Genomic DNA, 23,057 nt, shown 5'->3' with positions numbered 1-23,057 from the left:
AACCTTCCTGTTGTCCCCTCCTCATGTCCTGCTGCCTGTGGAGTCTGGCCCTCTGTCACTGGGGAGGCAGCTCCAGAAGTTTGATAGGAGAGGTCAAGGGCTGGTGATCTGGTTGGCAAGTAGGAGAGCTGGAAACTGGGTTTGCATCACAATTTACTGAAGGCTGAGAAAATGCCAGGGATCCGTATTGGAGAATGAGGATGGGCTGCTGGAGATAATAGGAACAATAAGCCGCCCCCTCTGCCAAGGCACTGCTCCAGTGAAGGCCGCAGTGTGAATGCGCAGGGCAAGTACGCACGGCGCCCAAGGTAGCACCTTGGAGAGCAGCACCCGGGTGGAGCCGGCTCCAAGTCCAGAGATGGAAATGCTCCGACCGCTCCCCTGCCCTCTCGGGCTGGGTTCTCAGCTCTGGGCGCCCCGTTCAGGATTCCTCAGTCCCGGCATCATAACTCTCCCCAACAGGGAAATTTACTCTGGTGAAGATTACAGGCTTGAAGAACAGGGACAGTAAAGACAGACTCGCTGGATGTTAGTTACGGGAAAGTTAAGATACTCCGTCTGCGGTAATCAAAGCGGAGGCAGTCACGGCTCAGAGATCCCCAGGGGTTCGCCCCAGGTCACACAGCTGGTTTATGGCAGGAAATGGGCAGTGGTTCGGCGCTTTGACCGTGGACTGGGTGACTAGCCTGCAGAGCGTGACTTACACCGCAAGGCTACTCCGCTCGGCGGGCGCCCTTCTCTGGAAGCTTTAGGGGGTAAACGCGGGCCCTGGGGACGACGTCGCTGCGAACGCTGCAGGGCCACGATCGTCCTCTCCCGGTCAGGTGTGTGGCGGAAGGAAGGCGCCGCTAGCACGAGGGGCGCACTGTGCCCCGGGGTCTGCTCGCGAGGCCTGTGCGGGTGCGGCGGGACCCTAAGTCTCGGCCCGCTCCCGCCCGCCAAGTCCCTGCGGCTGCGGGCGCCGCACCCCACGGCACTCGAAACGTACTCCAGACCCGGAGTCTGGGCACTCGGGCAGCCACTAAACACCGGAAGCGGAAACGCGAACCCCAGAAGGACTCGGGCTCCGCCGGACTTCATTTCCCATAGGCCTCTGCTTATGCCCGCAGACTGGCAGCAGGCGTAGCCAATAAAACGTGGGGATGGCTTAGGCGCCCTTTTGTTTCGGACGAATCGGCGACGGGTGGGACTTTTGCTACATAGTTTGTAGTCCGAAGCCACTACTAGAAGGGACCCTGCTGGAGAGATAGATAGTGGTTGTCTCGCTTCCCTGACTGTCGCGGGAATTAGAAGAGTTGGCGGCCTCTCGCCTCACGCGGCCCGGCGGCACTGAGACGGTCCCTTACAGCTGAAAGCGGGTATTTATGCGTTAGTCCCCGTTTGTCCGTATGACACAGGTGAGGGAACACAGGCGGCTGGGGCTCGAGGCCTCTCAGTGTGGAGCTGAGACTCCAGTTATTGTGCCACAGAAAGCCCGCCTGTGGTGTGGTTGTCCCCTGTGGTAACGCGTCAGCACCTCACACACACTTCCTCTTTTCCTGCCAGCACAGTCCTGGGCCACTCGAGATGGATACTGCTGACATTTATGCTTCAGCCAGGCGTTGTGGAGCATGTCCCTCGGGCCCAGCAAAACACTGCCCTAAGGAGAGCAGCCCCGCAGAGGGCGCTTTCACTCAGCTGCTGTGGACCACCTCAGTAACGCCAGTGCAGCGTGGTAAGTGCTAGAGGGAGGTGTCTTCAAAATATAGAAATATATGACTGGAAAGAAATACCGTAGGGCAGCTGGAAGCACCCAGGGAGGAAGAAGGTTCAGCCTCAAGGTAAAGGGGCAAGAAACGATACTTTGTTGAGTGCCTGCTTTACGTATTTCCTCTGGTTTGGATCTGGCAATGAATCGTGCGTAGTAGGTCTCATTCCCTGTTTAACAGATGAAGGGTCCAAAATTCAACGGAAGGTGGGTGAAGCTGTGACTCTCCGACAGGAAGGGCAGCATGTGGTTGGGCAAGGGAGGGATAGGGTGGCAGGAGGGCTCTCCCGGGAGTCTCCAGCCCAGCTGTGAGTCTGGCCATGGAGAGCTCTTTTCTCCTCTGAGCTCGGGAACAGGAGTTCCAACAGGGCTCCTGTGGAAACACCAGCACTTGGCGCAGGCGCACACATCTAGCTCTCAAACCATTCCCTGGACCAGCCCAGAAGTTTCCCAGGGCTGCCTCAGGGACCGGTTAGGTGGGCAAAGTTCCAGCCCAGGAGAGGGCTTTGGGTTCCCATCACCAGAGCAGCTCTGCTTTCACATGTTTGCTATTGTAAGATTTCACCTGGAAAGAGGTTCCATTGTTAAAAAAAAAAAAAAAAAAAAAAAAAAAATATTACTAATCCAAGTCCATTGCCCAGTCCCTTAAATTGGAGCTCCCGACCACATGGAATTTTGACTAGAAGCAAATTCAAGCATGGAAAGGGTAGCCCCAAACACAACTCATATCACCTTCACCATTACATCACACCCAGTACTTCAAGGGAGAAGACATGCATACATGTCCTTGAGCTGTGAGCCACATTCCCCAAAAATGGGAGGAAAGGACCCTCAATAGTTACATACATGGAATGCTTTCCCAGTTGCAGCTTCCTGGTCCCTCAGAGGACAGGGGGTCGTAGAAACCTAGATCGGAACATTCTGTGGTGGAAGCACGCTACGTCGAGGTTAGCGTTAGCAACATTACCGCAGAGAATAGGGTGTCAGTGTTCCCTGCCATACCGAGCGACCCTTTTCCCAGCAGCCTTCTGGAATAGGAAGAGCGAGTGTTGTCTTCAGTTTTGCACATGAGGAAAATGAGGCCTCGAGAAGTGATGTGCACCAGTCACTCTGCTAGTTAGTGGCACAAGTGTGTCTAGAACCAGGTGTGTCAGCTTCCTTGGGCTCTCAGTACTCCTACTACACCACACATTTCAGGACAGGAGCAGCAGGGAGACAGACAGGAGCTAATAACTCTGAAGGGCAACTATACGGATAATGAGAGAGGCAAGTGCCAGTAGGTCAGTTTTCAGCGTGAGTGCAGTTCCTAGATCATTGATGTATTTAGAAAAACATGGCGTAGAAGTGTTTGTAAATAGCGCCTACGAAGAAAGGATTTTTAGACGAGGAAAATAAGCTTATCCTGTAAGAATTCAACTAATTTCAAGCACATGCAATAAATGCAGATTAATGTTTCCTAGGCCCACTGGGTCATCCACTTAACTCCAACTTAACCACTGATACCAACCTGTCAGCAGAAGGCACGTTCAGCCGGGAAACCTGGAAGAGCTAACAAGTCAATCTTGGGCTCTGAGCAGACAGCATTGGGAGGCGCAGGAAAGAGAAGTGGGGCTTTGAAGTGCAGCCTTTGTCACCTGAAGGGGTTCATAGCTGGTGTCTCCCTGTCCCTCATATGATCCCTTTCTTCCATTCCATGTTGAGCAACCAGTATCTGGTCACCAGGCCACCATTTAAGTCACTCGAGACCAGGCACAAGGGGTTTTCTGAAGGTGGCTTAGTATAGGAGGTCCCCCACTGTGAATTAATAATAATTGGGGTTCTAGGTTCCACTGGTCTCTTGGAAATTTAGTTAACAGGGGGCTGCCACCCAGGGTCTGGTCATCTTGGGGTGTACTGAGGAAATCTCGTCTGCACCAGAAAAGTTGGGGACCAGTACTCAGCTGTGGTAAATCTACCATGATGTCCCCCTCCCTGACGCCTCCTGGCAGGCACCCTTCCCTCAGACACCAACCGTGTAAACAAACAGCAGGGATACTGTGCCTGCCAGGACCTGTGAGCCAGGAGGAGCCCATGCGAAGAGGTTCCTTGGAGCCAGTTCTACAACTGCCTGGGGCCTGTGGACCGTTGGAAAGTTCCCAGTTGGTACACTGGGAAGAGGGAGCAGGAGAGAGGGAACCAGGGCAGGTAGGCCCTGGAGACACAACCTCTGCTGATGCCAGAGGCAGTAGTAGCTCATTTGCACCAATGACTAGGCGGAAAGCCAAAGGGAATTAACCAGCAGCCCTGCTCTCCACCAGGCTCTGAAATCTTGTCTCAAAATCTGACCATCATCCCACAGTTCTACTTCTACTTCCTCTATGGCCTTGGGCTGTTCTATCAAGTAAAGAGGGTGAGAGAAGGAAAGACCCTAATGTTCTGTCCAGAGATTTGAAATAGCTCCCAGGCAGACGAGAGGTTACAACAGCCCTGCATTTGAAAAACTCCAAGGCTGTCTGTGAGAAGCTGTGGGTGCAGCAAACCCAGTACACTAGGCTGCTGCTGGACTCCCTGGTTAGGAGACAGGACCCCCATGGGGGATAAAGGGCTGGGAAGAATGGCCACTGGTCACGTGCAAGGAAGGACCAGTTACAGTTCTGGATCATCCTGATACTCGCTAGGGAGGGAGAAGCCTCAAGCTCGTTGCTTGATACATCAGTTTTATTTTACGTTTTGTTTTCTTGTCAATTTGTTCCCCAGGTATTTCTCGTGGCTTTAATATTGCAGTGGATCAGCTGACTTCAGGACTGGAGCGGTTAAGCAACAGGTGCTAGGTAAGTCACTTACCTCTTCCCTGAGCCCCCCTTCCTGGGCTGGGAAGTGGGGACACGGACCTCCGTCGTACAGCTGTCTAGATTGAGACGTGCACCTGAAGAGCTCAGCACAGAGCCTGTGCAGAGTTGCTGCTCCGTAAGTTGTGTTCTATGAGTTGTTGTGGTTTATTGAAAACTGTCAATGCAACCCAAAGGGAAGTAAAATTCCCTGAAAAAAATATAAGGAAGTCTCATTAGGACCTGCCTCAAATGGTGAAAATCTCTGATAAGAGTGAGGGTGTGTGATTTGTGTCACAAGTGTGGCTACACCCAGGTCTGTCCAGCTCCCAACACTCCGTCCGCCACACCACAAACTTCAGAGCGTGATCTGGGGGGACAAAGTCTTGGCTGGGAGGGGAGCTGAGGGGGGATTTCTGGGGTGTTGCTGAGTTGTTTCTTGTGTGTTCCATTTGTAGCCATTCAATGAGTGGTATACCTCTGTTATATTTTAACAAAAAGGTTAAAACAAGGGGTAGTGTCTCAGGATATGGTTGTGTGAATACACTGGGATTAAAGGGTAGGATAATGTCTCCCCCATTTCTGTTTATCTGGACGGAAGACAAATAGATTGTGTTCTACAGGGTTGGCTATAGCAACGGTGCATGGTTTTTCACTAGCTTTTGATGATCTGTGACATTTCAAAAATATATATTGTTTCATTAGGATACTGGTTGGTTAGGTTTTTATAAATGTCTTCAGCTTTGTCTCCATTCATCGATAGAACTAGATCACAACTTAGGTGAGAGGGCGCTGAAGTTACAACTAACTTACATTTATTATTTTACCAAAGGAAAGTGTAGGAAACCTAATCAATGTGCAGATCAATGTGGCAGTGGACATTGGAAAGGTGTGTGCACTGCTCAATCACACACCTTTCTAGGTTCACCCAAAAGTGTGTTCTTTGAAGCCACTGATTTTTACTCCCTGAAGGCCTTGGCCCATGTTTAGCCCAAGGCAGGAGGTGTGTGGGGAAGTGAAGTGTGGGTTTGCTAACGACAGTCAAGTTTAGGTTTCTAACACACATTAAAAGACAGACTCAGGAAAAGAATGGGCCTCTACTTTATTAGGCAACGTTGAGCATCCATCCTGTAAGAACCAAGGCCCATTCTGAGTGCCGGCCCCATGCATAGGAGGCGGCGGTTTCACATTTCCCAGAGACTCCTTATCTACTGTCCTCTCCTAACAAACCCCTTCACCAGCTCTCATGCCTGTCTTTACAGTTGGAAGGTTCAAGGACCTAAGAACAAAGCCCTGGTAGCACCCTAAAATCAAGGGCAACCTCTGTAGCACAACTCCTCAGGTTCAAGCCCAGATCTCTCCAGAGGACAGACGACGTCCTCATAATCAACACATCCTTAAAAATAACATCCTTTGTATAGAAAAGCTATCAGACAGACTTCTAGCTCTGCATGTATAGAATCCACATAAGAACGAGGAAATGACAAATGTGTAGTGATAGTTATGGGGTATCACTGTCTGTGTGTCTGTGGGGTAAAGACACGAGCCCACCCTTCAAAGTGCAGGATGGCTTTCCCGCGATGAGACAGAAGCTACTGTCCACCAGGCATGGCTAGACAGCTGAGGGTCTCCGCCTTTACTTCACACTCAAAACACAAAGCCCCACAAGTACATCCCCCGGCAGCCAGCTTACCACAGGACAGGAGCAGAGACAAAAGCACACGTGTAAATCTCCGCAGTGTACTCCTTTCCTGGTGGGGCCTGTCCACCTCTTATCAGAGCAAAGGCTACTGAGACACTGGTTCCAAGACATACTCCCTCGTGTTTTGGTGTGTTTGACACTTTCCAGAGAGAAACCTTTTGGACTTGACCTTCATGTGATGACTCAGGATTGGAGAAGGTCCTCCACCTGGACCTGAAATCAAAGCCCAGAACACAGCCCGGGAAAGCCGTTTCTGACATGGGCAGGGGGCCTGGAACACAGCTTGGGGTGAAGGCACCTTAACTTTAGCCCCACAAAGTGGCAGCTTCATAGATTTCTGGTATTTCTCTGAGGACTCAGCTGGCTGTGCGCCATGCTGTCTTCTGTTCCACAAGGAGAAACACTCCCCCTGTTCTACCAAAGAGGAAACTGAGGTACAGGGGGTCAGGAGAAAGGGAGCCAATCAAGCCATGAAATGAAACAGAAAAAGACCCAACTTTCCAGCCTTCCGTTCCTGTGCTCTGTTCTGGGAGTTTGATTCCGACCACTAACATGATGGGATCCTGGAATGAGGAGCAGGGGTGAGATTCCGGCAAAAATCCCAAACGACCATTCAAAAGAATGGCTCTTCTAATGAGAAGTCCCTACTTGGGGGCAGTGTGACAGGTTCCTCTCCTGGGCCAGTCTCCTCACTTTCCCTCTTTGCCACATCAACTAAGTTTCTCTTTCATGTGAGTTCTCTGATGTGTAATAAAATTGGAGCTGTTGCTGAAGCCTTTGCCACACTCGGGGCACTTGTAGGGCTTCTCCCCTGTGTGGATCCTCTGGTGTCTGATCAGGTTAGAGTTGTCACTAAAGCTTTTGCCACATTCTTTACATTTGTAGGGCCTTTCTCCGGTGTGGATTCCCTGATGAGTATTAAGCTTGGACCGGCTGCCAAAGCTCTTGCCACTCTGGGCATGAGTACGGTTTCTCTCCTGTGTGGGTTTGCTGGTGAGCAATGAGACTGGGACTCCTGCTGAAACTCTTGCCACACTCGGCACACTGAAAGGGTTTCTCGCCCGTGTGGATCCTCTGGTGGGTTATGAGGTTTGCGCTCTGGCTAAAGCTTTTCCCACAATCCCTGCATTTATAAGGTTTCTACCCGGTGTGAGTCGTTTGATGTCTGCTAAAGCTTGAACCATCACTAAAGCTTTTTCCACATTTGTCGCATTTGTAGTATTTCTCTCCCGTGTGGGTCCGCTCTTGCGTGATGAGGTGGGATTTCCGGCTCAAAGTTTTCCCGCACTGGGGACATTCATAGGGTTTCTCACCCAGTTAGGTGCCCTGAAGGCCTTTGAGCTGTCCAGCTTCTCTGCCCTGGGATGGAACCTTCCTGTGTTCCTCTCCGGGGGTATTTCCCTGGGGACCCCTGGAACCACAGTCTCTCTCAAAGTCACTTTCCCAGTCAGACTGCTGAACACCTTCCCGTTTGGGCATTTCTGAGAAGATCTCATGTGACTCCACGTCCTCAAATATGTCTTGATTAGAGTTCTCCCCATTTTCACTCTGGATCTCAAAATCTGAAATAAGAAAAACGTACAATTTATACTCAATTCCCTATAGTGATGAGAAAAGGAAGCCCAAGGGGAAATGTTTAAAAATTCAACTTGTAGTGAAAATAAAGAGGCTAAAGAATCCTTAAGGCTTTTAAAACCAGGCTGATTTCCTTCTAACTGGGTATCTAGTTACCAGGCCTCAAACTTTGTGTTCATCACCCAGAATGTCTAAGTCAAAGCTGAGTTTTGTCTTTACTTATTTCTCCACTGGGAGTTGAGGGCAAGTTGGAATTTGAAAATCTTAATGGATGGAAAGTAGCAGAGTGCGCACTGACCCCTACGGCTCCCCACAGTGCCTGATGCTTAGTAGGTGCTCAATTAAATTTGATAAATGAATAAATGAGTTTTTAGTTGGTATCAGGAATTTCCCTAAAGCTGTAACTTGAGATGCAGGGATCTATTTCTGTGTAACATATGAAGTAGGGATCCAATTTTAGTTTTTCCAAAATGGTGAGACCACTGTCCAAATGCCACTCGCTCACCGGTTCATGAATTGCCGTAGGACCCTTCCCTTATGGGTCAGTAGACAAAAGCTGCAGTTGTAGCTCGGTTTAAACCAGTGGTTCTTGTATTATCCATCCCTGGACACACACTCTCGACTCGTGTGCACAGCACATTCCCGTGGCTGTTCATGGGATGTCCCCCTGCCTGCCTGGAGGCCTCCTCTTTCCCATTCTAGAAAGCGTATCAGAATGAGTGCGAGGAAAACTAATGTCAGTCTGCAGATAAACCTGAATTTACTGTAATTTATTTATACCAATGCACCTGGTCACTAACTGTGGTGCTTTAGTGTGGGGTACGCTCAAAATTCTTCCAAAGCCCCTCCCACCTGATTGTGACATGCTGCTGTGTCTCAACACCGTGCTCAGAGACACTGGTCTAAAATACAGAAGCGATTCCGTACAGCTTATATCCTAATCGGGCTCTTCCCATTGAGCGCTGTCCTGAAAAGCCTGGTGGGAATCTGATCGTACTGAGTGACCTGGGACATTGTTCCACATGAACTCTGGCTGCGTGAAAGACTAACTGCTGATAAAAACAGCAGTGAGCTCTGTTATCAGTTTAGATGAATGACTGCCAAACATCATACCATTATAGTGTTATGCCTCTCTAATAAGAGTTCTGCATGATATACGTTTCAAATACTTAAGTGAATTCCAAGTGATTTCGTTTTGAAGCTGAGAATCGTACCTTTGAAAAGACATACACTTTTACAACCTGCCAACACTCTCCACTCCCCTTCTTGTTAAGAAAGAGGAATGTACTCGCCACATTTGTAGGGCTTCTCCCCCGTGTGGATCCTCTGGTGCTTGATGAGGCTGGAGCTCCAGCTGAAGTTCTCCCCGCACGTGAGGCACTCGTAAGGCTTCTCGCCCATGTGCCTCCCCTGGTGTGCAATCAGGCTGGAGCTATGGCTGAAGCTCTTCCCACACTCCCCGCACTTGTAGGGCTTCTCCAGCAAGTGGGTCCTGCGGTGCCTGGCCAGATTGGAGCTTTGGCTGAAGCTTTTCCCACACTTGCCACACTGATAGGGCTTCTCTCCTGTGTGACTTCTGTGGTGGGTGATGAGGACTGAGCTGTGACTGAACCTCTGCCCACAGTCGGGACATTTGTACGGTTTCTCCCCTGTGTGGATCCTCTGGTGTCCAATCAGGTTAGAGTTGTAACTAAAGCTTTTGCCACATTCTTTACATTTGTAGGGCTTTTCTCCGGTGTGGATTCCCTGATGAGTATTAAGGTTGGACCGGTTGCCAAAGCTCTTGCCACACTCTGGGCATGAGTACGGTTTCTCTCCTGTGTGGGTCCGCTCGTGAATGATGAGGTGGGATTTCTGGCTGAAAGTTTTCCTGCACTGGGGACATTCATAGGGTTTCTCACCCAGGTGGGTGCCCTGAAGGCCTATGAGCTGTCCAGCTTCTCTGCCCTGGGATGGCACCTTCCTGTGTTCCTCTCCGGGGGTATTTCCCTGGGGACCCCTGGAACCACAGTCTCTATCAAAGTCACTTTCCCAGTCAGACTGCTGAACACCTTCCCGTTTGGGCATTTCTGAGAATATCTCATTTGACTCCACGTCCTTAAATATGTCTTGATTAGAGTTCTCCCCATTTTCTCTCTGGATCTCAAAATCTGAAATAAGAAAAACGTACAATTTATACTCAATTCCCTATAGTGATGAGAAAAGGAAGCCCAAGGGGAAATGTTTAAAAATTCAACTTGTAGTGAAAATAAAGACGCTAAAGAATCCTTAACGCTTTTAAAAACCAAGCTGATTTCCTTCTAACTGGGTATCTAGTTACCAGGCCTCAAACTTTGTGTTCATCACCCAGAATGTCTAAGTCAAAGCTGAGTTTTGTCTTTACTTATTTCTCCACTGGGAGATGAGGGCAGGTTGGAATTTGAAAATCTTAATGGATGGAAAGTAGCAGAGTGCGCACTGACCCCTACGGGTCCCCACAGTGCCTGATGCTTAGGAGGTGCTCAATTAAATTTGATAAATGAATGAGTTTTTAGTTGGTATCAGGAATTTCCCTAAAGCTGTAACTTGAGATGCAGGGATCTATTTCTGTGTAACATATGAAGTAGGGATCCAATTTTAGTTTTTCCAAAATGGTGAGACCACTGTCCAAATGCCACTCGCTCACCGGTTCATGAATTGCCGTAGGACCCTTCCCTTATGGGTCAGTAGACAGAAGCTGCAGTTGTAGCTCGGTTTAAACCAGTGGTTCTTGTATTTTCCATCCCTGGACACACACTCTCGACTCGTGTGCACAGCACATTCCCGTGGCTGTTCACGGGATGTCCCCCTGCCTGGCTAGAGGCCTCCTCTTTCCCATTCTAGAAAGCATATCAGAACGAGTGCGAGGAAAACTAATGTCAGTCTGCAGATAAACCTGAATTTACTGTAATTTATTTATACCAATGCACCTGGTCACTAACTGTGGTGCTTTAGTGTGGGGTACGCTCAAAATTCTTCCAAAGCCCCTCCCACCTGATTGTGACATACTGCTGTGTCTCAACACCGTGCTCAGAGACACTGGTCTAAAATACAGGAGAAATTCTGTACAGCTTACGTCCTAGTCGGGCTCTTCCCATTGAGCGCTGTCCTGAAAAGCCTGGTGGGAATCTGTTCGTACCTGAGTGACTGGGGACATTGTTCCACATGAACTCTGGCTGCGTGAAAGACTAACTGCTGATAAAAACAGCAGTGAGCTCTGTTATCAGTTTAGATGAATGACTGCCAATCATCATACCATAATGTTATACCTCTCTAAGAGTCCTGCATGATATACGTTTCAAATACTTAAGTGAATTCCAAGTGATTTTGTTTTGAAGCTGAGAATTGGACCTTTGAAAAGACATACACTTTTACAACCTGCCAACACTCTCCACTCCCCTTCTTGTTAAGAAAGAGGAATGTACTCGCCACATTTGTAGGGCTTCTCCCCCGTGTGGATCCTCTGGTGCTTGATGAGGCTGGAGCTCCAGCTGAATCTCTCCCCACACGTGAGGCACTCGTAAGGCTTCTCGCCCGTGTGCCTGCCCTGGTGTGCAATCAGTTTGGAGCTCTGGCTGAAGCTCTTCCCACACTCCCCGCACTTGTAGGGCTTCTCCGGCAAGTGGGTTATGCGGTGCCTGACCAGACTGGATCTTTGGCTGAAGCTTTTCCCACATTCGCCACACTGATAGGGCTTCTCTCCTGTGTGAGTTCTCCGGTGGGTGATGAGGGCTGAGCTCTGACTGAACCTCTGCCCACAGTCGGGACATTTGTACGGTTTCTCCCGTGTGTGGATCCTCTGGTGGGTTATGAGGTTTGCGCTCTGGCTAAAGCTTATCCCACAATCCCTGCATTTATAAGGTTTCTCCCCGGTGTGAGTCGTTTGATGTTTACTAAAGCTTGAACCATCACTAAAGCTTTTTCCACATTCGTCGCATTTGTAGTATTTCTCTCCTGTGTGGGTCCGCTCGTGAATAATGATGTGGGATTTCCGGCTGAAAGTTTTCCCGCACTGGGGACATTCATAGGGTTTCTCACCCAGGTAGGTGCCCTGAAGGCCTTTGAGCTGTTCAGCTTCTCTGCCCTGGGATGGCACCTTCCTGTGTTCCTCTCCGGGGGTATTTCCCTGGGGACCCCTGGAACCACAGTCTCTCTCAAAGTCACTTTCCCAGTCAGACTGCTGAACACCTTCCCGTTTGGGCATTTCTGAGAAGATCTCATGTGACTCCACGTCCTCAAATATGTCTTGATTAGAGTTCTCCCCATTTTCACTCTGGATCTCAAAATCTGAAATAAGAAAAACGTACAATTTATACTCAATTCCCTATAGTGATGAGAAAAGGAAGCCCAAGGGGAAATGTTTAAAAATTCAACTTGTAGTGAAAATAAAGAGGTAAAGAATCCTTAAGGCTTTTTAAAACCAGGCTGATTTCCTTCTAACTGGGTATCTAGTTACCAGGCCTCAAACTTTGTGTTCATCACCCAGAATGTCTAAGTCAAAGCTGAGTTTTGTCTTTACTTATTTCTCCACTGGGAGATGAGGGCAAGTTGGAATTTGAAAATCTTAACAGATGGAAAGTAGCAGAGTGCGCACTGACCCCTACGGCTCCCCACAGTGCCTGATGCTTAGTAGGTGCTCAATTAAATTTGATAAATGAATAAATGAGTTTTTACTTGGTATCAGGAATTTCCGTAAAGCTGTAACTTGAGATGCAGGGATCTATTTCTGTGTAACTTATGAAGTAGGGATCCAATTTTAGATTTTCCAAAATGGTGAGACCACTGTCCAAATGCCACTCGCTCACCAGTTCATGAATTGCCGTAGGACCCTTCCCTTATGGGTCAGTAGACAGAAGCTGCAGTTGTAGCTCGGTTTAAACCAGTGGTTCTTGTATTTTCCATCCCTGGACACACACTCTCGACTCGTGTGTACAGCACATTCCCGTGGCTGTTCACGGGATGTCCCCCTGCCTGGCTAGAGGCCTCCTCTTTCCCATTCTAGAAAGCATATCAGAACGAGTGCGAGGAAAACTAATGTCAGTCTGCAGATAAACCTGAATTTACTGTAATTTATTTATACCAATGAACCTGGTCACTAACTGTGGTGCTTTAGTGTGGGGTAGGCTCAAAATTCTTCCAAAGCCCCTCCCACCTGATTGTGACATACTGCTGTGTCTCAACACCGTGCTCAGAGACACTGGTCTAAAATACAGGAGAAATTCTGTACAGCTTACGTCCTAGTCGGGCTCTTCCCATTGAGCGCTGTCCTGAAAAGCCTGGTGGGAATCTGATCGTACCTGAGTGACCTGGGACATTGTTCCACATGAACTCTGGCTGCGTGAAAGACTAACTGCTGATAAAAACAGCAGTGAGCTCTGTTATCAGTTTAGATGAATGACTGCCAAACATCATACCATTATAGTGTTATGCCTCTCTAATAAGAGTTCTGCATGATATACGTTTCAAATACTTAAGTGAATTCCAAGTGATTTCGTTTTGAAGCTGAGAATCGTACCTTTGAAAAGACATACACTTTTACAACCTGCCAACACTCTCCACTCCCCTTCTTGTTAAGAAAGAGGAATGTACTCGCCACATTTGTAGGGCTTCTCCCCCGTGTGGATCCTCTGGTGCTTGATGAGGCTGGAGCTCCAGCTGAAGCTCTCCCCGCACGTGAGGCACTCGTAAGGCTTCTCGCCCGTGTGCCTCCCCTGGTGTGCAATCAGTTTGGAGCTCTGGCTGAAGCTCTTCCCACACTCCCCGCACTTGTAGGGCTTCTCCGGCAAGTGGGTTATGCGGTGCCTGACCAGACTGGAGCTGTGGCTGAAGCTTTTCCCACACTCGCCACACTGATAGGGCTTCTCTCCTGTGTGAGTTCTCTGGTGGGTGATGAGGGCTGAGCTGTGACTGAACCTCTGCCCACAGTCGGAACATTTGTACGGTTTCTCTCCTGTGTGGATCCTCTGGTGTGTGATCAGTCTAGAGTTGCAACTAAAGCTTTTGCCACATTCTTTACATTCGTAGGGCCTTTCTCCGGTGTGGATTCCCTGATGAATATTAAGGCTGGACCGGTTGCCAAAGCTCTTGCCACACTCTGGGCATGAGTACGGTTTCTCTCCTGTGTGGATCCTCTGGTGTCTGATCAGGCTGGAGTTGTAACTAAAGCTTTCGCCACATTCTTTACATTTGTAGGGCCTTTCTCCGGTGTGGATTCCCTGATGAGTATTAAGGCTGGACCGGCTGCCATAGCTCTTGCCACACTCTGGGCATGAGTACGGTTTCTCTCCTGTGTGGGTTCGCTGGTGAGCAATGAGACTGGGACTCCTGCTGAAACTCTTGCCACACTCGGCACACTGAAAGGGTTTCTCGCTCGTGTGGATCCTCTTGTGGGTTATGAGGTTTCCGCTCTGGCTAAAGCTTTTCCCACAATCCCTGCATTTATAAGGTTTCTCCCCGGTGTGGGTCGTTTGATGTCTACTAAAGCTTGAACCATCACTAAAGCCTTTTCCACATTTGTCGCATTTGTAGTATTTCTCTCCCGTGTGGGTCCGCTCGTGCGTGATGAGGTGGGATTTCTGGCTGAAAGTTTTCCCGCACTGGGGACATTCATAGGGTTTCTCACCCAGGTGGGTGCCCTGAAGGCCTATGAGCTGTCCAGCTTCACTGCCCTGGGATGGAACCTTCCTGTGTTCCTCTCCGGGGGTATTTCCCTGGGGACCCCTGGAACCACAGTCTCTCTCAAAGTCACTTTCCCAGTCAGACTGCTGAACACCTTCCCGTTTGGGCATTTCTGAGAAGATCTCATGTAACTCCACGTCCTCAAATATGTCTTGATTAGAGTTCTCCCCATTTTCACTCTGGATCTCAAAATCTGAAATAAGAAAAACGTACAATTTATACTCAATTCCCTATAGTGATGAGAAAAGGAAGCCCAAGGGGAAATGTTTAAAAATTCAACTTGTAGTGAAAATAAAGAGGCTAAAGAATCCTTAAGGCTTTTAAAACCAGGCTGATTTCCTTCTAACTGGGTATCTAGTTACCAGGCCTCAAACTTTGTGTTCATCACCCAGAATGTCTAAGTCAAAGCTGAGTTTTGTCTTTTCTTATTTCTCCACTGGGAAATGAGGGCAGGTTGGAATTTGAAAATCTTAACAGATGGAAAGTAGCAGAGTGCGCACTGACCCCTACGGCTCCCCACAGTGCCTGATGCTTAGTAGGTGCTCAATTAAATTTGATAAATGAATAAATGAGTTTTTACTTGGTATCAGGAATTTCCGTAAAGCTGTAACTTGAGATGCAGGGATCTATTTCTGTGTAACTTATGAAGTAGGGATCCAATTTTAGATTTTCCAAAATGGTGAGACCACTGTCCAAATGCCACTCGCTCACCAGTTCATGAATTGCCGTAGGACCCTTCCCTTATGGGTCAGTAGACAGAAGCTGCAGTTGTAGCTCGGTTTAAACCAGTGGTTCTTGTATTTTCCATCCCTGGACACACACTCTCGACTCGTGTGCACAGCACATTCCCGTGGCTGTTCACGGGATGTCCCCCTGCCTGGCTAGAGGCCTCCTCTTTCCCATTCTAGAAAGCATATCAGAACGAGTGCGAGGAAAACTAATGTCAGTCTGCAGATAAACCTGAATTTACTGTAATTTATTTATACCAATGCACCTGGTCACTAACTGTGGTGCTTTAGTGTGGGGTAGGCTCAAAATTCTTCCAAAGCCCCTCCCACCTGATTGTGACATACTGCTGTGTCTCAACACCGTGCTCAGAGACACTGGTCTAAAATACAGAAGCGATTCCGTACAGCTTACGTCCTAGTCGGGCTCTTCCCATTGAGCGCTGTCCTGAAAAGCCTGGTGGGAATCTGATCGTACCTGAGTGACCTGGGACATTGTTCCACATGAACTCTGGCTGCGTGAAAGACTAACTGCTGATAAAAACAGCAGTGAGCTCTGTTATCAGTTTAGATGAATGACTGCCAATCATCATACCATTATAGTGTTATGCCTCTCTAATAAGAGTTCTGCATGATATACGTTTCAAATACTTAAGTGAATTCCAAGTGATTTTGTTTAGAAGCTGAGAATCGTACCTTTGAAAAGACATACACTTTTACAACCTGCCAACACTCTCCACTCCCCTTCTTGTTCAGAAAGAGGAATGTACTTGTTCATTTGTTGTCATTGAGGGAGCATTTTGCAGGGGCAGCAAGCTCAAAACAGGGGCCTGTGCCTACAGAAAACAGGTGACGCTGGAGGGGCCTGACGAGGTCAGCTGCGACTGTTCGGCTCACCTGGCAGACAAGAGCAGGTTTGAAGTTGACAGTCTCCATTTCTCTATAATATAGAAGAGGAAAGAAAGAAAAAGAAAAAAAAGGCAGGTTCTTTGCCTTCTGGAGTTGTATAGGTTCCTAAAAGAAATAAGACAAGTACCCATAGAAATAGAAAACAAGATAAAATATGATAAAAAGCCAAAGAGAAGCCAAAATATGATAAAACGCCAGATGGAAGACTCCTAGCAGAGGAGATGGGTGCTGGGGCCAGGGAGGAAGGACCGGAAGGAAGGACAGCTTGACGCAGTGGGTCTCCACGGGTGTGCACTCAAAGGACAACCAGGACACTACCACACAGGGAGGGACAAAGCCATTCCGAGTCAAAACTCAGGAGCACAGGTGAATGCTAGAAAGTACAGGTATGTTCAAGAAACAGCAAGATCAGGTCTGAATGGAGCAGAGGCTTCGGCCAGGGGACTGAAGAGGACCGACTGTAGGGCCATCTGAGCCAGGTCGCACAGGGCCACGGGCTCCAAACAGAACAAGGAGGTCACACTGGGGAACTCACAGGACTTGTAAGCAGGAGAGTGCCCGATCACTCCGGCAGGAGTGGAGCAGCTGCAGTGAAGGGGCAAAGGCTGAAAGCAGGTTCCCTTTGGAGGCTGCTGCAAGATTCAGGTGAAATACCGAGAGCATGACATTTAGGAGATGAAAGTGTCACTGGGAAACACCCAGAGGAGCTTCCCCCTTAACCTATTCAGAGAGGTCCAGTCCTAATCGGAATAAGATACTTTCACTGTGAGCATCAGAGGTGCCTGCTTGTCAAATAGTAAACCAGTGTGCTGGGCAAACGTGTCCAAAGGTCCAGAGCTGGACGCACAGACTAGGTCAAGTGGTCTTATCTGCTAAGTACATGTTTGAGAAAGGATGACGATAACTGCAGAGGTTTCCCTGAATAATCACGAGTCAGGTCAGGAGCATTTGTAAAACAAACACCAACAAAGATGATCTGAGAGGCAGAAGTCGTAGGACTGAAACCGAGTCATGGAGAGTCCCAGGAGAAATGAAGCCACGAGGCCCTGCAGCAAGCCGGGGGGGCAGGCTGCTGCAGTGGGCGCCTGATCTCCCGAGACACCTGCTGAGCTCTGGCCCTCTGCTCTGGGACTTCCCCACCAAACAACAAGCCCAGACAGAGGCCTCTCCTTAGCCCACAGCCCTCAGCTGCTCAGGCCTCTCCGCAGTGTCCGACAGAAGAGCCGCACGTTTGTTCCAAGCTTGTCCCATCCATCAGGAGGCAGGTAAACCAAGTGTTTAAATAGGATGAGAGGTTTCTGTATTTTTTTAAATAAGAAGAGCAAAATTCAAAGTTCTTTTTCAAGGCCAAAGAAAACCGGGTACTTTGCTTTAGAGAAAACCTAGGATCTCCCAAACACACGTGGAAGGAAACAGACTAGGGTATGAATCCAGCTGTGTGACCTCGGGTCAGGGCTGGTCTTGCTGCACTTCATGTCCTCACCCAGGAAAGGCCAGGCCCACCCACCTCACAGGACTGTCAGAGGGACACGCATGGTGTCCAGGGCAGGGCTGGGCTCACAGCAGGCCCTCGGGCGGTCCCGTTCCCCAAAGGACGGCTTTGCTCACATCTCCCAGGTCCCTGCAGGTCATCACCACCTCTGCCCTTTTCTTTCCATCCTTCTTTCCCAGCCTTCGGAATCCTCCAGATTAGATGCCTCTGAATTGGCCACCTTTGCCCCAGTCCTCGCCTGCATCCCCTTTCCCACGGCCCGCTGGGAACCGTCACTACGCGTCGCGGATGAGTGACACGCTTCTGAACGTGGCCCACATCCTCAGACCATGAGTTCCAACCTTGGCCTGGTTCAGCCACGTGCTAGCTGCACGATCTTAAGGGAGTCGCTTCACTTCTCTCGCTTATCTCCCAATGTGGTGAAGCGGTAACAATCTCACCGTCTTCCAAAGTGGTTAAGTGTCCTCAAGTTTTGCATATTAGGTGCTAGGCAGACACACTGCCTGGCCCACAGAAAGGGATCGGTAAATGCTAGCTATTGTTAACTGAGTTCTTTCTCACGTATGTCCAATCTCCTCCCCTTCCCCTGCTGTTCTCACCTTGGCCCAACCCCCATCATTGCACATCCGATGTCTAAGCCGCTTCCTGGCGGCTCTCCTGCCTCCAGCCTCTCCCTACTCTAATCAAACCTACATCCTGTTGCCAAACTGGGCTTCCTCCCATGGCCTCGGGCCCTAGTTCAAGAACCTGCTGAGGCCAATGACAGTCCAAGCCTCCTCCCACCCTTTCCCCAAAGTCTGCTTCCTACCACTTCCTAAAATCACACTTTCCACCCCCATCAGCCAGCCTTTCTTGCTGTCACCTGAACGAAGCCACACTGGTCCACCCTTCAGAGCCTCCGCTTAGCACAGCTTCTCTTAGATGCCACCCCCTCCGCCTGCCCTGCACCTTACCCAACTCTACCCCAGCTTGCAAGTCCTGCTCAAGTTCCATGTCCCCTGTGAAGCCTTCTCTGACTTCTCCCCTGCAGTTCTCGTCTGCACACAGGCAGCCATTTCCCATGGGTCCTGAAACAGTCCTAGGGGCACTGGCAGATCGGAAGTAAATATTTTGTCATCAAGGGAGTCCCATTTACAAATGAAGAGCAGTTGGAGGCAGAGTAGTTCAGTGGTGGGCCAGGGTCCCACAGCGTGTTCATAACCCAGGAGACAAACATATTAACCATTGCAAAGAATTCAAGTTTGTAATTCCCCTTTTAAGAGCCCAGCATGACTTTACACCACAGAAAGACCCAGTTATTGGTTGGTTCACTCTGTAAGAGACCGTTAGTTAGCATGAGAACTGCTACTTTAAGGTCAGGGTTAACAGCCCTTAGCTTAAAACAATCTAATTGTAAATTCCAGGATGTGGGCAGTTGCAGCACAGAGACCAGAAGCCCTGTAGCTTATCTTATACTCTTTGAAGCTATGTAGGTCCTATAGTTTATCTTGTACTCCCTAAGACTAGGGAAAATTACTGAGTGCCTTTAGAACGCTATAAAAACCCTTAGCTTTAAGGGTTTGGGGTCCTTGTTAAAACCCGCTGCGTCGGGCAGAGACTGGGACCCCAGCTGGCTGGAAATAAGCCTCGCTGTGTGACTTGCATTATCGTGTGTGTCCTCTGTCTGTCTGAGGGGTGGACGATTCCAGGACTTAACAACTCATCATTCATCTTGGTTTCATAAAAATAATCACTTTTTAAAAACAGTATTTGGTTTTTCTAACTGCCAGAACTTCAAATATCTGGACGTTTATTGCACAACCAAGTGAAGGTGCCAAGAGGTGATTTATAGGGTCCTCAGCCCCTCCCCGCAACCTCCATAAGCTTCCCCATTACTCTCATTAAACACAGAAGTAAAAATCATGCTTACCATGCAAACATAGCTCCAAGAATACTCCTCTAAGCCCCTCGTATACTGAAATTCTGGAACTGTCACTGCACACAAGGGCATTTAAAAAGGTGACAGTGTGCTGACTGCCAGCAGACCGTGTAGAGAGATGGGACCGTCCCCAGCTCTATCCTGGATCCCACCTCGGAAGGTGCCCCCACCCTCTCCCTGTGAGGTTCAGCATCTCACCACTGTCCCCAAGCGTCTGGGTCAAGCCTTCCACCAGGGCCACTGCTTCCTCACTGCTTCCAGGCCGATGCTCTTGCAGCCAGGCCTGAATCTCCCTGGGCAGCATGGTCAACATCTGCTCCTTGGTGTGAACTTCCGGCCTCAGCCAGCCCCGACACAGCTCGCGAAGGCGGCCGAGTGTGCCCTGCGGCCCTCTGGCCACCTCCTCACGGGGGCTGCCCTTACCGGCACTCTGGGGAAAGGGCTCAGACTCAGGGCCATCCTCCTGCAGCACAGCTTCCCGTACCCAAGAGTCGACCTCTAGGATCGTGGTGGTGACCTTCTCCTCCTCCTCCTGTTTATCGTCCTCTTGAGGCACCTGGACCAAGGGGCTCAGGGGAGTGGTTACTCTCGGCACCTCAGCAGCCATCACCCACGTCCTTGGGGCAATCACTCAGGCTTGTAGGCTTTCTCGTCAGTCTTCTCCAGCCAGGCTCTCTGAGAAGACACTTCCCTCCTTAAATTTCAACAAGTAGCCCAGCTGAGAAATGAGAAAGAGAACCAGAATCAGTATGTAAACCGTCCCAAAACAATCTTAACTCACTGCAGCCCAGGTGAGGCCACCAAGTGATTCTTACATCCGCAGATCAACACAAGTTTCCTGTCTCTCTTAAAGGAAAATGGCTTATTCCTTAAAACCCATCTCTGTCTATGGCAAGAGAAGAAGGAGCATAAACACAAAATATACAGCATTTTTCTTTCCAAGAGACCAAAGCCTGAGTATTGGAAATTCAAAGCCCTTGCAAGAACCCAGGACTGAGTGATCCTGCCGTAAGTCAGAGACTTTCTGCAGCAGAGTGAGTGACCTTGACTGAACAAACAACTCAGTCACTCAACCTCACTGACCACACCTAATAAGTAGACATAATAACACCCGTCCTTCTTATCCTACGGACCCATGTTAAGAATTAGCAATAGATCAGATGTCAAGACACTTTGAGCCTCACTGGAAGGAAGGCTATATCTCAACTGCATTAAAGTATGAAGTTTTAAAATTTCCTACTCTTCAATCCAGCCTTGGCCACTCAGGAATTTATCTTTAAAAATAACCATCTTTACAAAGAGAAATGTATTTGCAAGGACACACAACCATAGCATTCTTTCTAATTGAAAAAAAAAGAAAGGACACATTAAAAGTCCAAAAGTCCAGCACTTAATAAATGATGACATATCCATACAGTAAAGTATGTTAAAAGCTATGCTGATGTAATAATGACTACCTTTGAGGGTGGGTATTGACTGAGAAGTGGCTCAGAGGAGCCTTTGGGGTGCTGGAAATGTTCTATATCTTGACAGTGATTGCTTTATGAAATTTAAGAAATGTGCACGCTGCTGTATTTTAAAATATTTTTAAATTATGCTGTCAAAGATTGTTAATCATTAATGATTTAAGATAATCCTCATATGAAAATTATGGTGTAAGAGACTGTTAACAGTAAGGCCTGTTGCTTTACGGTTAAGATAGGGTTAACAGCCCTGGCGGCCCTGGGCTCAAGGACTGTTACTTTAAAGTCAGAGTAAGATTAACAGCCTAACAGCCTTGAGCTTAAAACATCCTAATGGCCTAATTGTTAGTTTTAAGATGTGGACATAGAGACCAGGTGTTTTATCTCCTGCTATAGAAGCTTTTGAAGCGTATCTATTGTAAACTCTTTGAAGCATAGCACAATCTGCACTCCCTAAGACTTTAGAAATCACAGAATGTCTTAGTTATGTGAGAATTGACGTCCATACTGTGCTCCCTAAGACTTTAGTCATTACTAAGCTCCTAGAACTGCTATAAAAACCCTTAGCTTTGTAGGCTAGGGGTCCTTTGTTAAAACCTGCTGCGTCGGGCAGAGACGGGGACCCCAGCTAGCTGGAAATAAACCTCGCTGTGTGACTTGCATTGTCGTGTGTGTCTCTGTCTTTCTGAGGGGTGAAAGATTCCCGGACTTAACATTTGGGGGCTTGTCCAGGATCCTCCCCCCCTTCAGAGAAACAGACAACTCCCGATACCGAGGTTTACAGAGGGAACCGCGGTAAGAGGTTTGGCCACCTCTGACCGGAGGAAGTCTGAAACAGGGCTCCCCGGTCTTAATCAGGGAGGGCTGAAACAGGTCCTCGGCCAGAGGCTGAAACAGGTCTCTGCTTGGTCTGGTCTGTGCTTGGTCTGGTTTTTTTGAGAATTCTCACGGGAAGGAAGGAGCGGGTTACGACCCAGGAGGCTCCAACTCTGGAAGTTGTGGGAGACGTCCCTGACGAGAAGGCACAACGACGTCTGCAGTGGACGCCGTTCGGACGGGCCCGGGGTCAGGATCCTGAGTATGGTGTGATTGAAACGGCGCCTGTGGATGTAGTGTGGTTGACCGGCCAGTGGGTGTTGAAAAGTCCTGTGCGAAGTTATGTTTTTCTGGCATTGTGTTTTCGGTCCTTTCTTTTGTCTTTTCCTGGTTTCTCTTTATAACCATTATGGGACAGGCTCAAGTAACACCTAAGACTCTGTTCCTGAACCATTTTCCTGACATCCGCGCCAAAGCTCGTGATTATGGCATGGAAGTAAAAAAAGGTAAGTTTAACACCTTCTGCTCTGCAGAGTGGCCTACTTTTAATGTGGGCTGGCCCCCCCCAGGGGACTTTTTCTCTAGACATCATTAAGAAGGTCCGAGAGATTGTTAATCGGCGCCACCCGGACCAATATCCCTATATTCTGGTATGGCAAGCCTTAGTGGAGAGTCCTCCCTCCTGGCTTAAACCCTTTGTCCCCGATAAGCCGGAAGATCCCCCCAAGGTCCTGACTGTTTCAGAACCCTCCTGCCAGCCGGCGGGGCCCACGGCTAGCCCGAAACCCCCGGAGAAGCCGGCCCAAAAACCCATTCCACAGGAAGGGTCAAGCATATATCCCTCTTTGATAGATCTAAATCTTGAAGAGAACCCCCCCCCTTACGCGCCGGCGCCAGTCCAGCCTGAGGCCGCTGCCGCTTCCCAGCTTCCTCATTCAACCGCTCCCCCTACCCCGGCTCCCCCGGCCCCAGCCCAAGGACCGGCGAGGGGATTGAGGTCTCGTAGACACCGGGAAGAAACTCCAGAGGAGGACCCCTCCTCCTCCACCTCCGCGGGGGCGCCAATTCTCCCCGTGCGAGCCCTAGGAGAGACTGGCCCAGGTGGGGAGCATGCATACCAGTATTGGCCCTTTTCAAGCAGTGATCTGTACAACTGGAAGGCCCAAAACCCTTCTTTTTCTGAGGACCCGAAAGGTTTGACTGACCT

General features: G+C 49.1%; 1 protein-coding gene and 1 pseudogene across 6 annotated transcripts; both read right to left on the bottom strand.

Moving 5' to 3' along the window:
* On the bottom strand, positions 1 to 20,178 carry LOC109439916 (uncharacterized). 6 transcript variants are annotated; one of them, XR_016018310.1, is made up of 6 exons: positions 19,995 to 20,178; positions 13,443 to 14,720; positions 11,279 to 12,136; positions 9,124 to 9,981; positions 6,248 to 7,818; positions 1 to 4,765 (listed from the first exon to the last, which is right to left on the bottom strand). XR_016018310.1 is itself a non-coding variant. In XM_088789458.1 (5 exons), the coding sequence occupies exons 1-5, from the start codon at positions 20,176 to 20,178 to the stop codon at positions 7,574 to 7,576; spliced, it is 3,423 nt and encodes a 1,140-aa protein (XP_088645584.1). In that variant the 3' UTR covers positions 5,633 to 7,573. The 6 variants fall into 6 exon arrangements, 3 of the variants coding, with proteins under 3 accessions (XP_088645584.1, XP_088645585.1, XP_088645582.1); XM_088789458.1 differs by lacking the exon at positions 1 to 4,765 and having other exon boundaries at positions 5,633 to 7,818; XM_088789459.1 differs by lacking the exons at positions 1 to 4,765; positions 19,995 to 20,178 and adding an exon at positions 16,150 to 17,217 and having other exon boundaries at positions 5,633 to 7,818.
* Positions 5,633 to 7,573, bottom strand: LOC141568152 (uncharacterized; annotated as a pseudogene).
* Positions 20,179 to 23,057: the final 2,879 nt, after the last annotated feature.

The sequence above is a fragment of the Rhinolophus sinicus genome, chromosome 13 (genome assembly GCF_057876585.1).
Source record: "Rhinolophus sinicus isolate RSI-liver-muscle chromosome 13, RSI-T2T, whole genome shotgun sequence".
NCBI classification, from domain to species: domain Eukaryota; kingdom Metazoa; phylum Chordata; class Mammalia; order Chiroptera; family Rhinolophidae; genus Rhinolophus; species Rhinolophus sinicus.
This window is presented reverse-complemented; position numbering and strand designations above follow the sequence as displayed.

Excerpts from the sequence above, each read along its gene's own strand:
- LOC109439916 (XM_088789458.1), bottom strand. The coding sequence starts at position 20,178 with ATGGCTGCTGAGGTGCCGAGAGTAACCACTCCCCTGAGCCCCTTGGTC. Across the intron at positions 14,721-19,994 it reads GCCCTTTCCCCAGAGTGCCG|ATTTTGAGATCCAGAGTGAA; the intron begins GTAAGGGCAGCC and ends TTCTTATTTCAG. Across the intron at positions 7,819-9,123 it reads GGAGAAGCCCTACAAATGTG|ATTTTGAGATCCAGAGTGAA; the intron begins GCGAGTACATTC and ends TTCTTATTTCAG.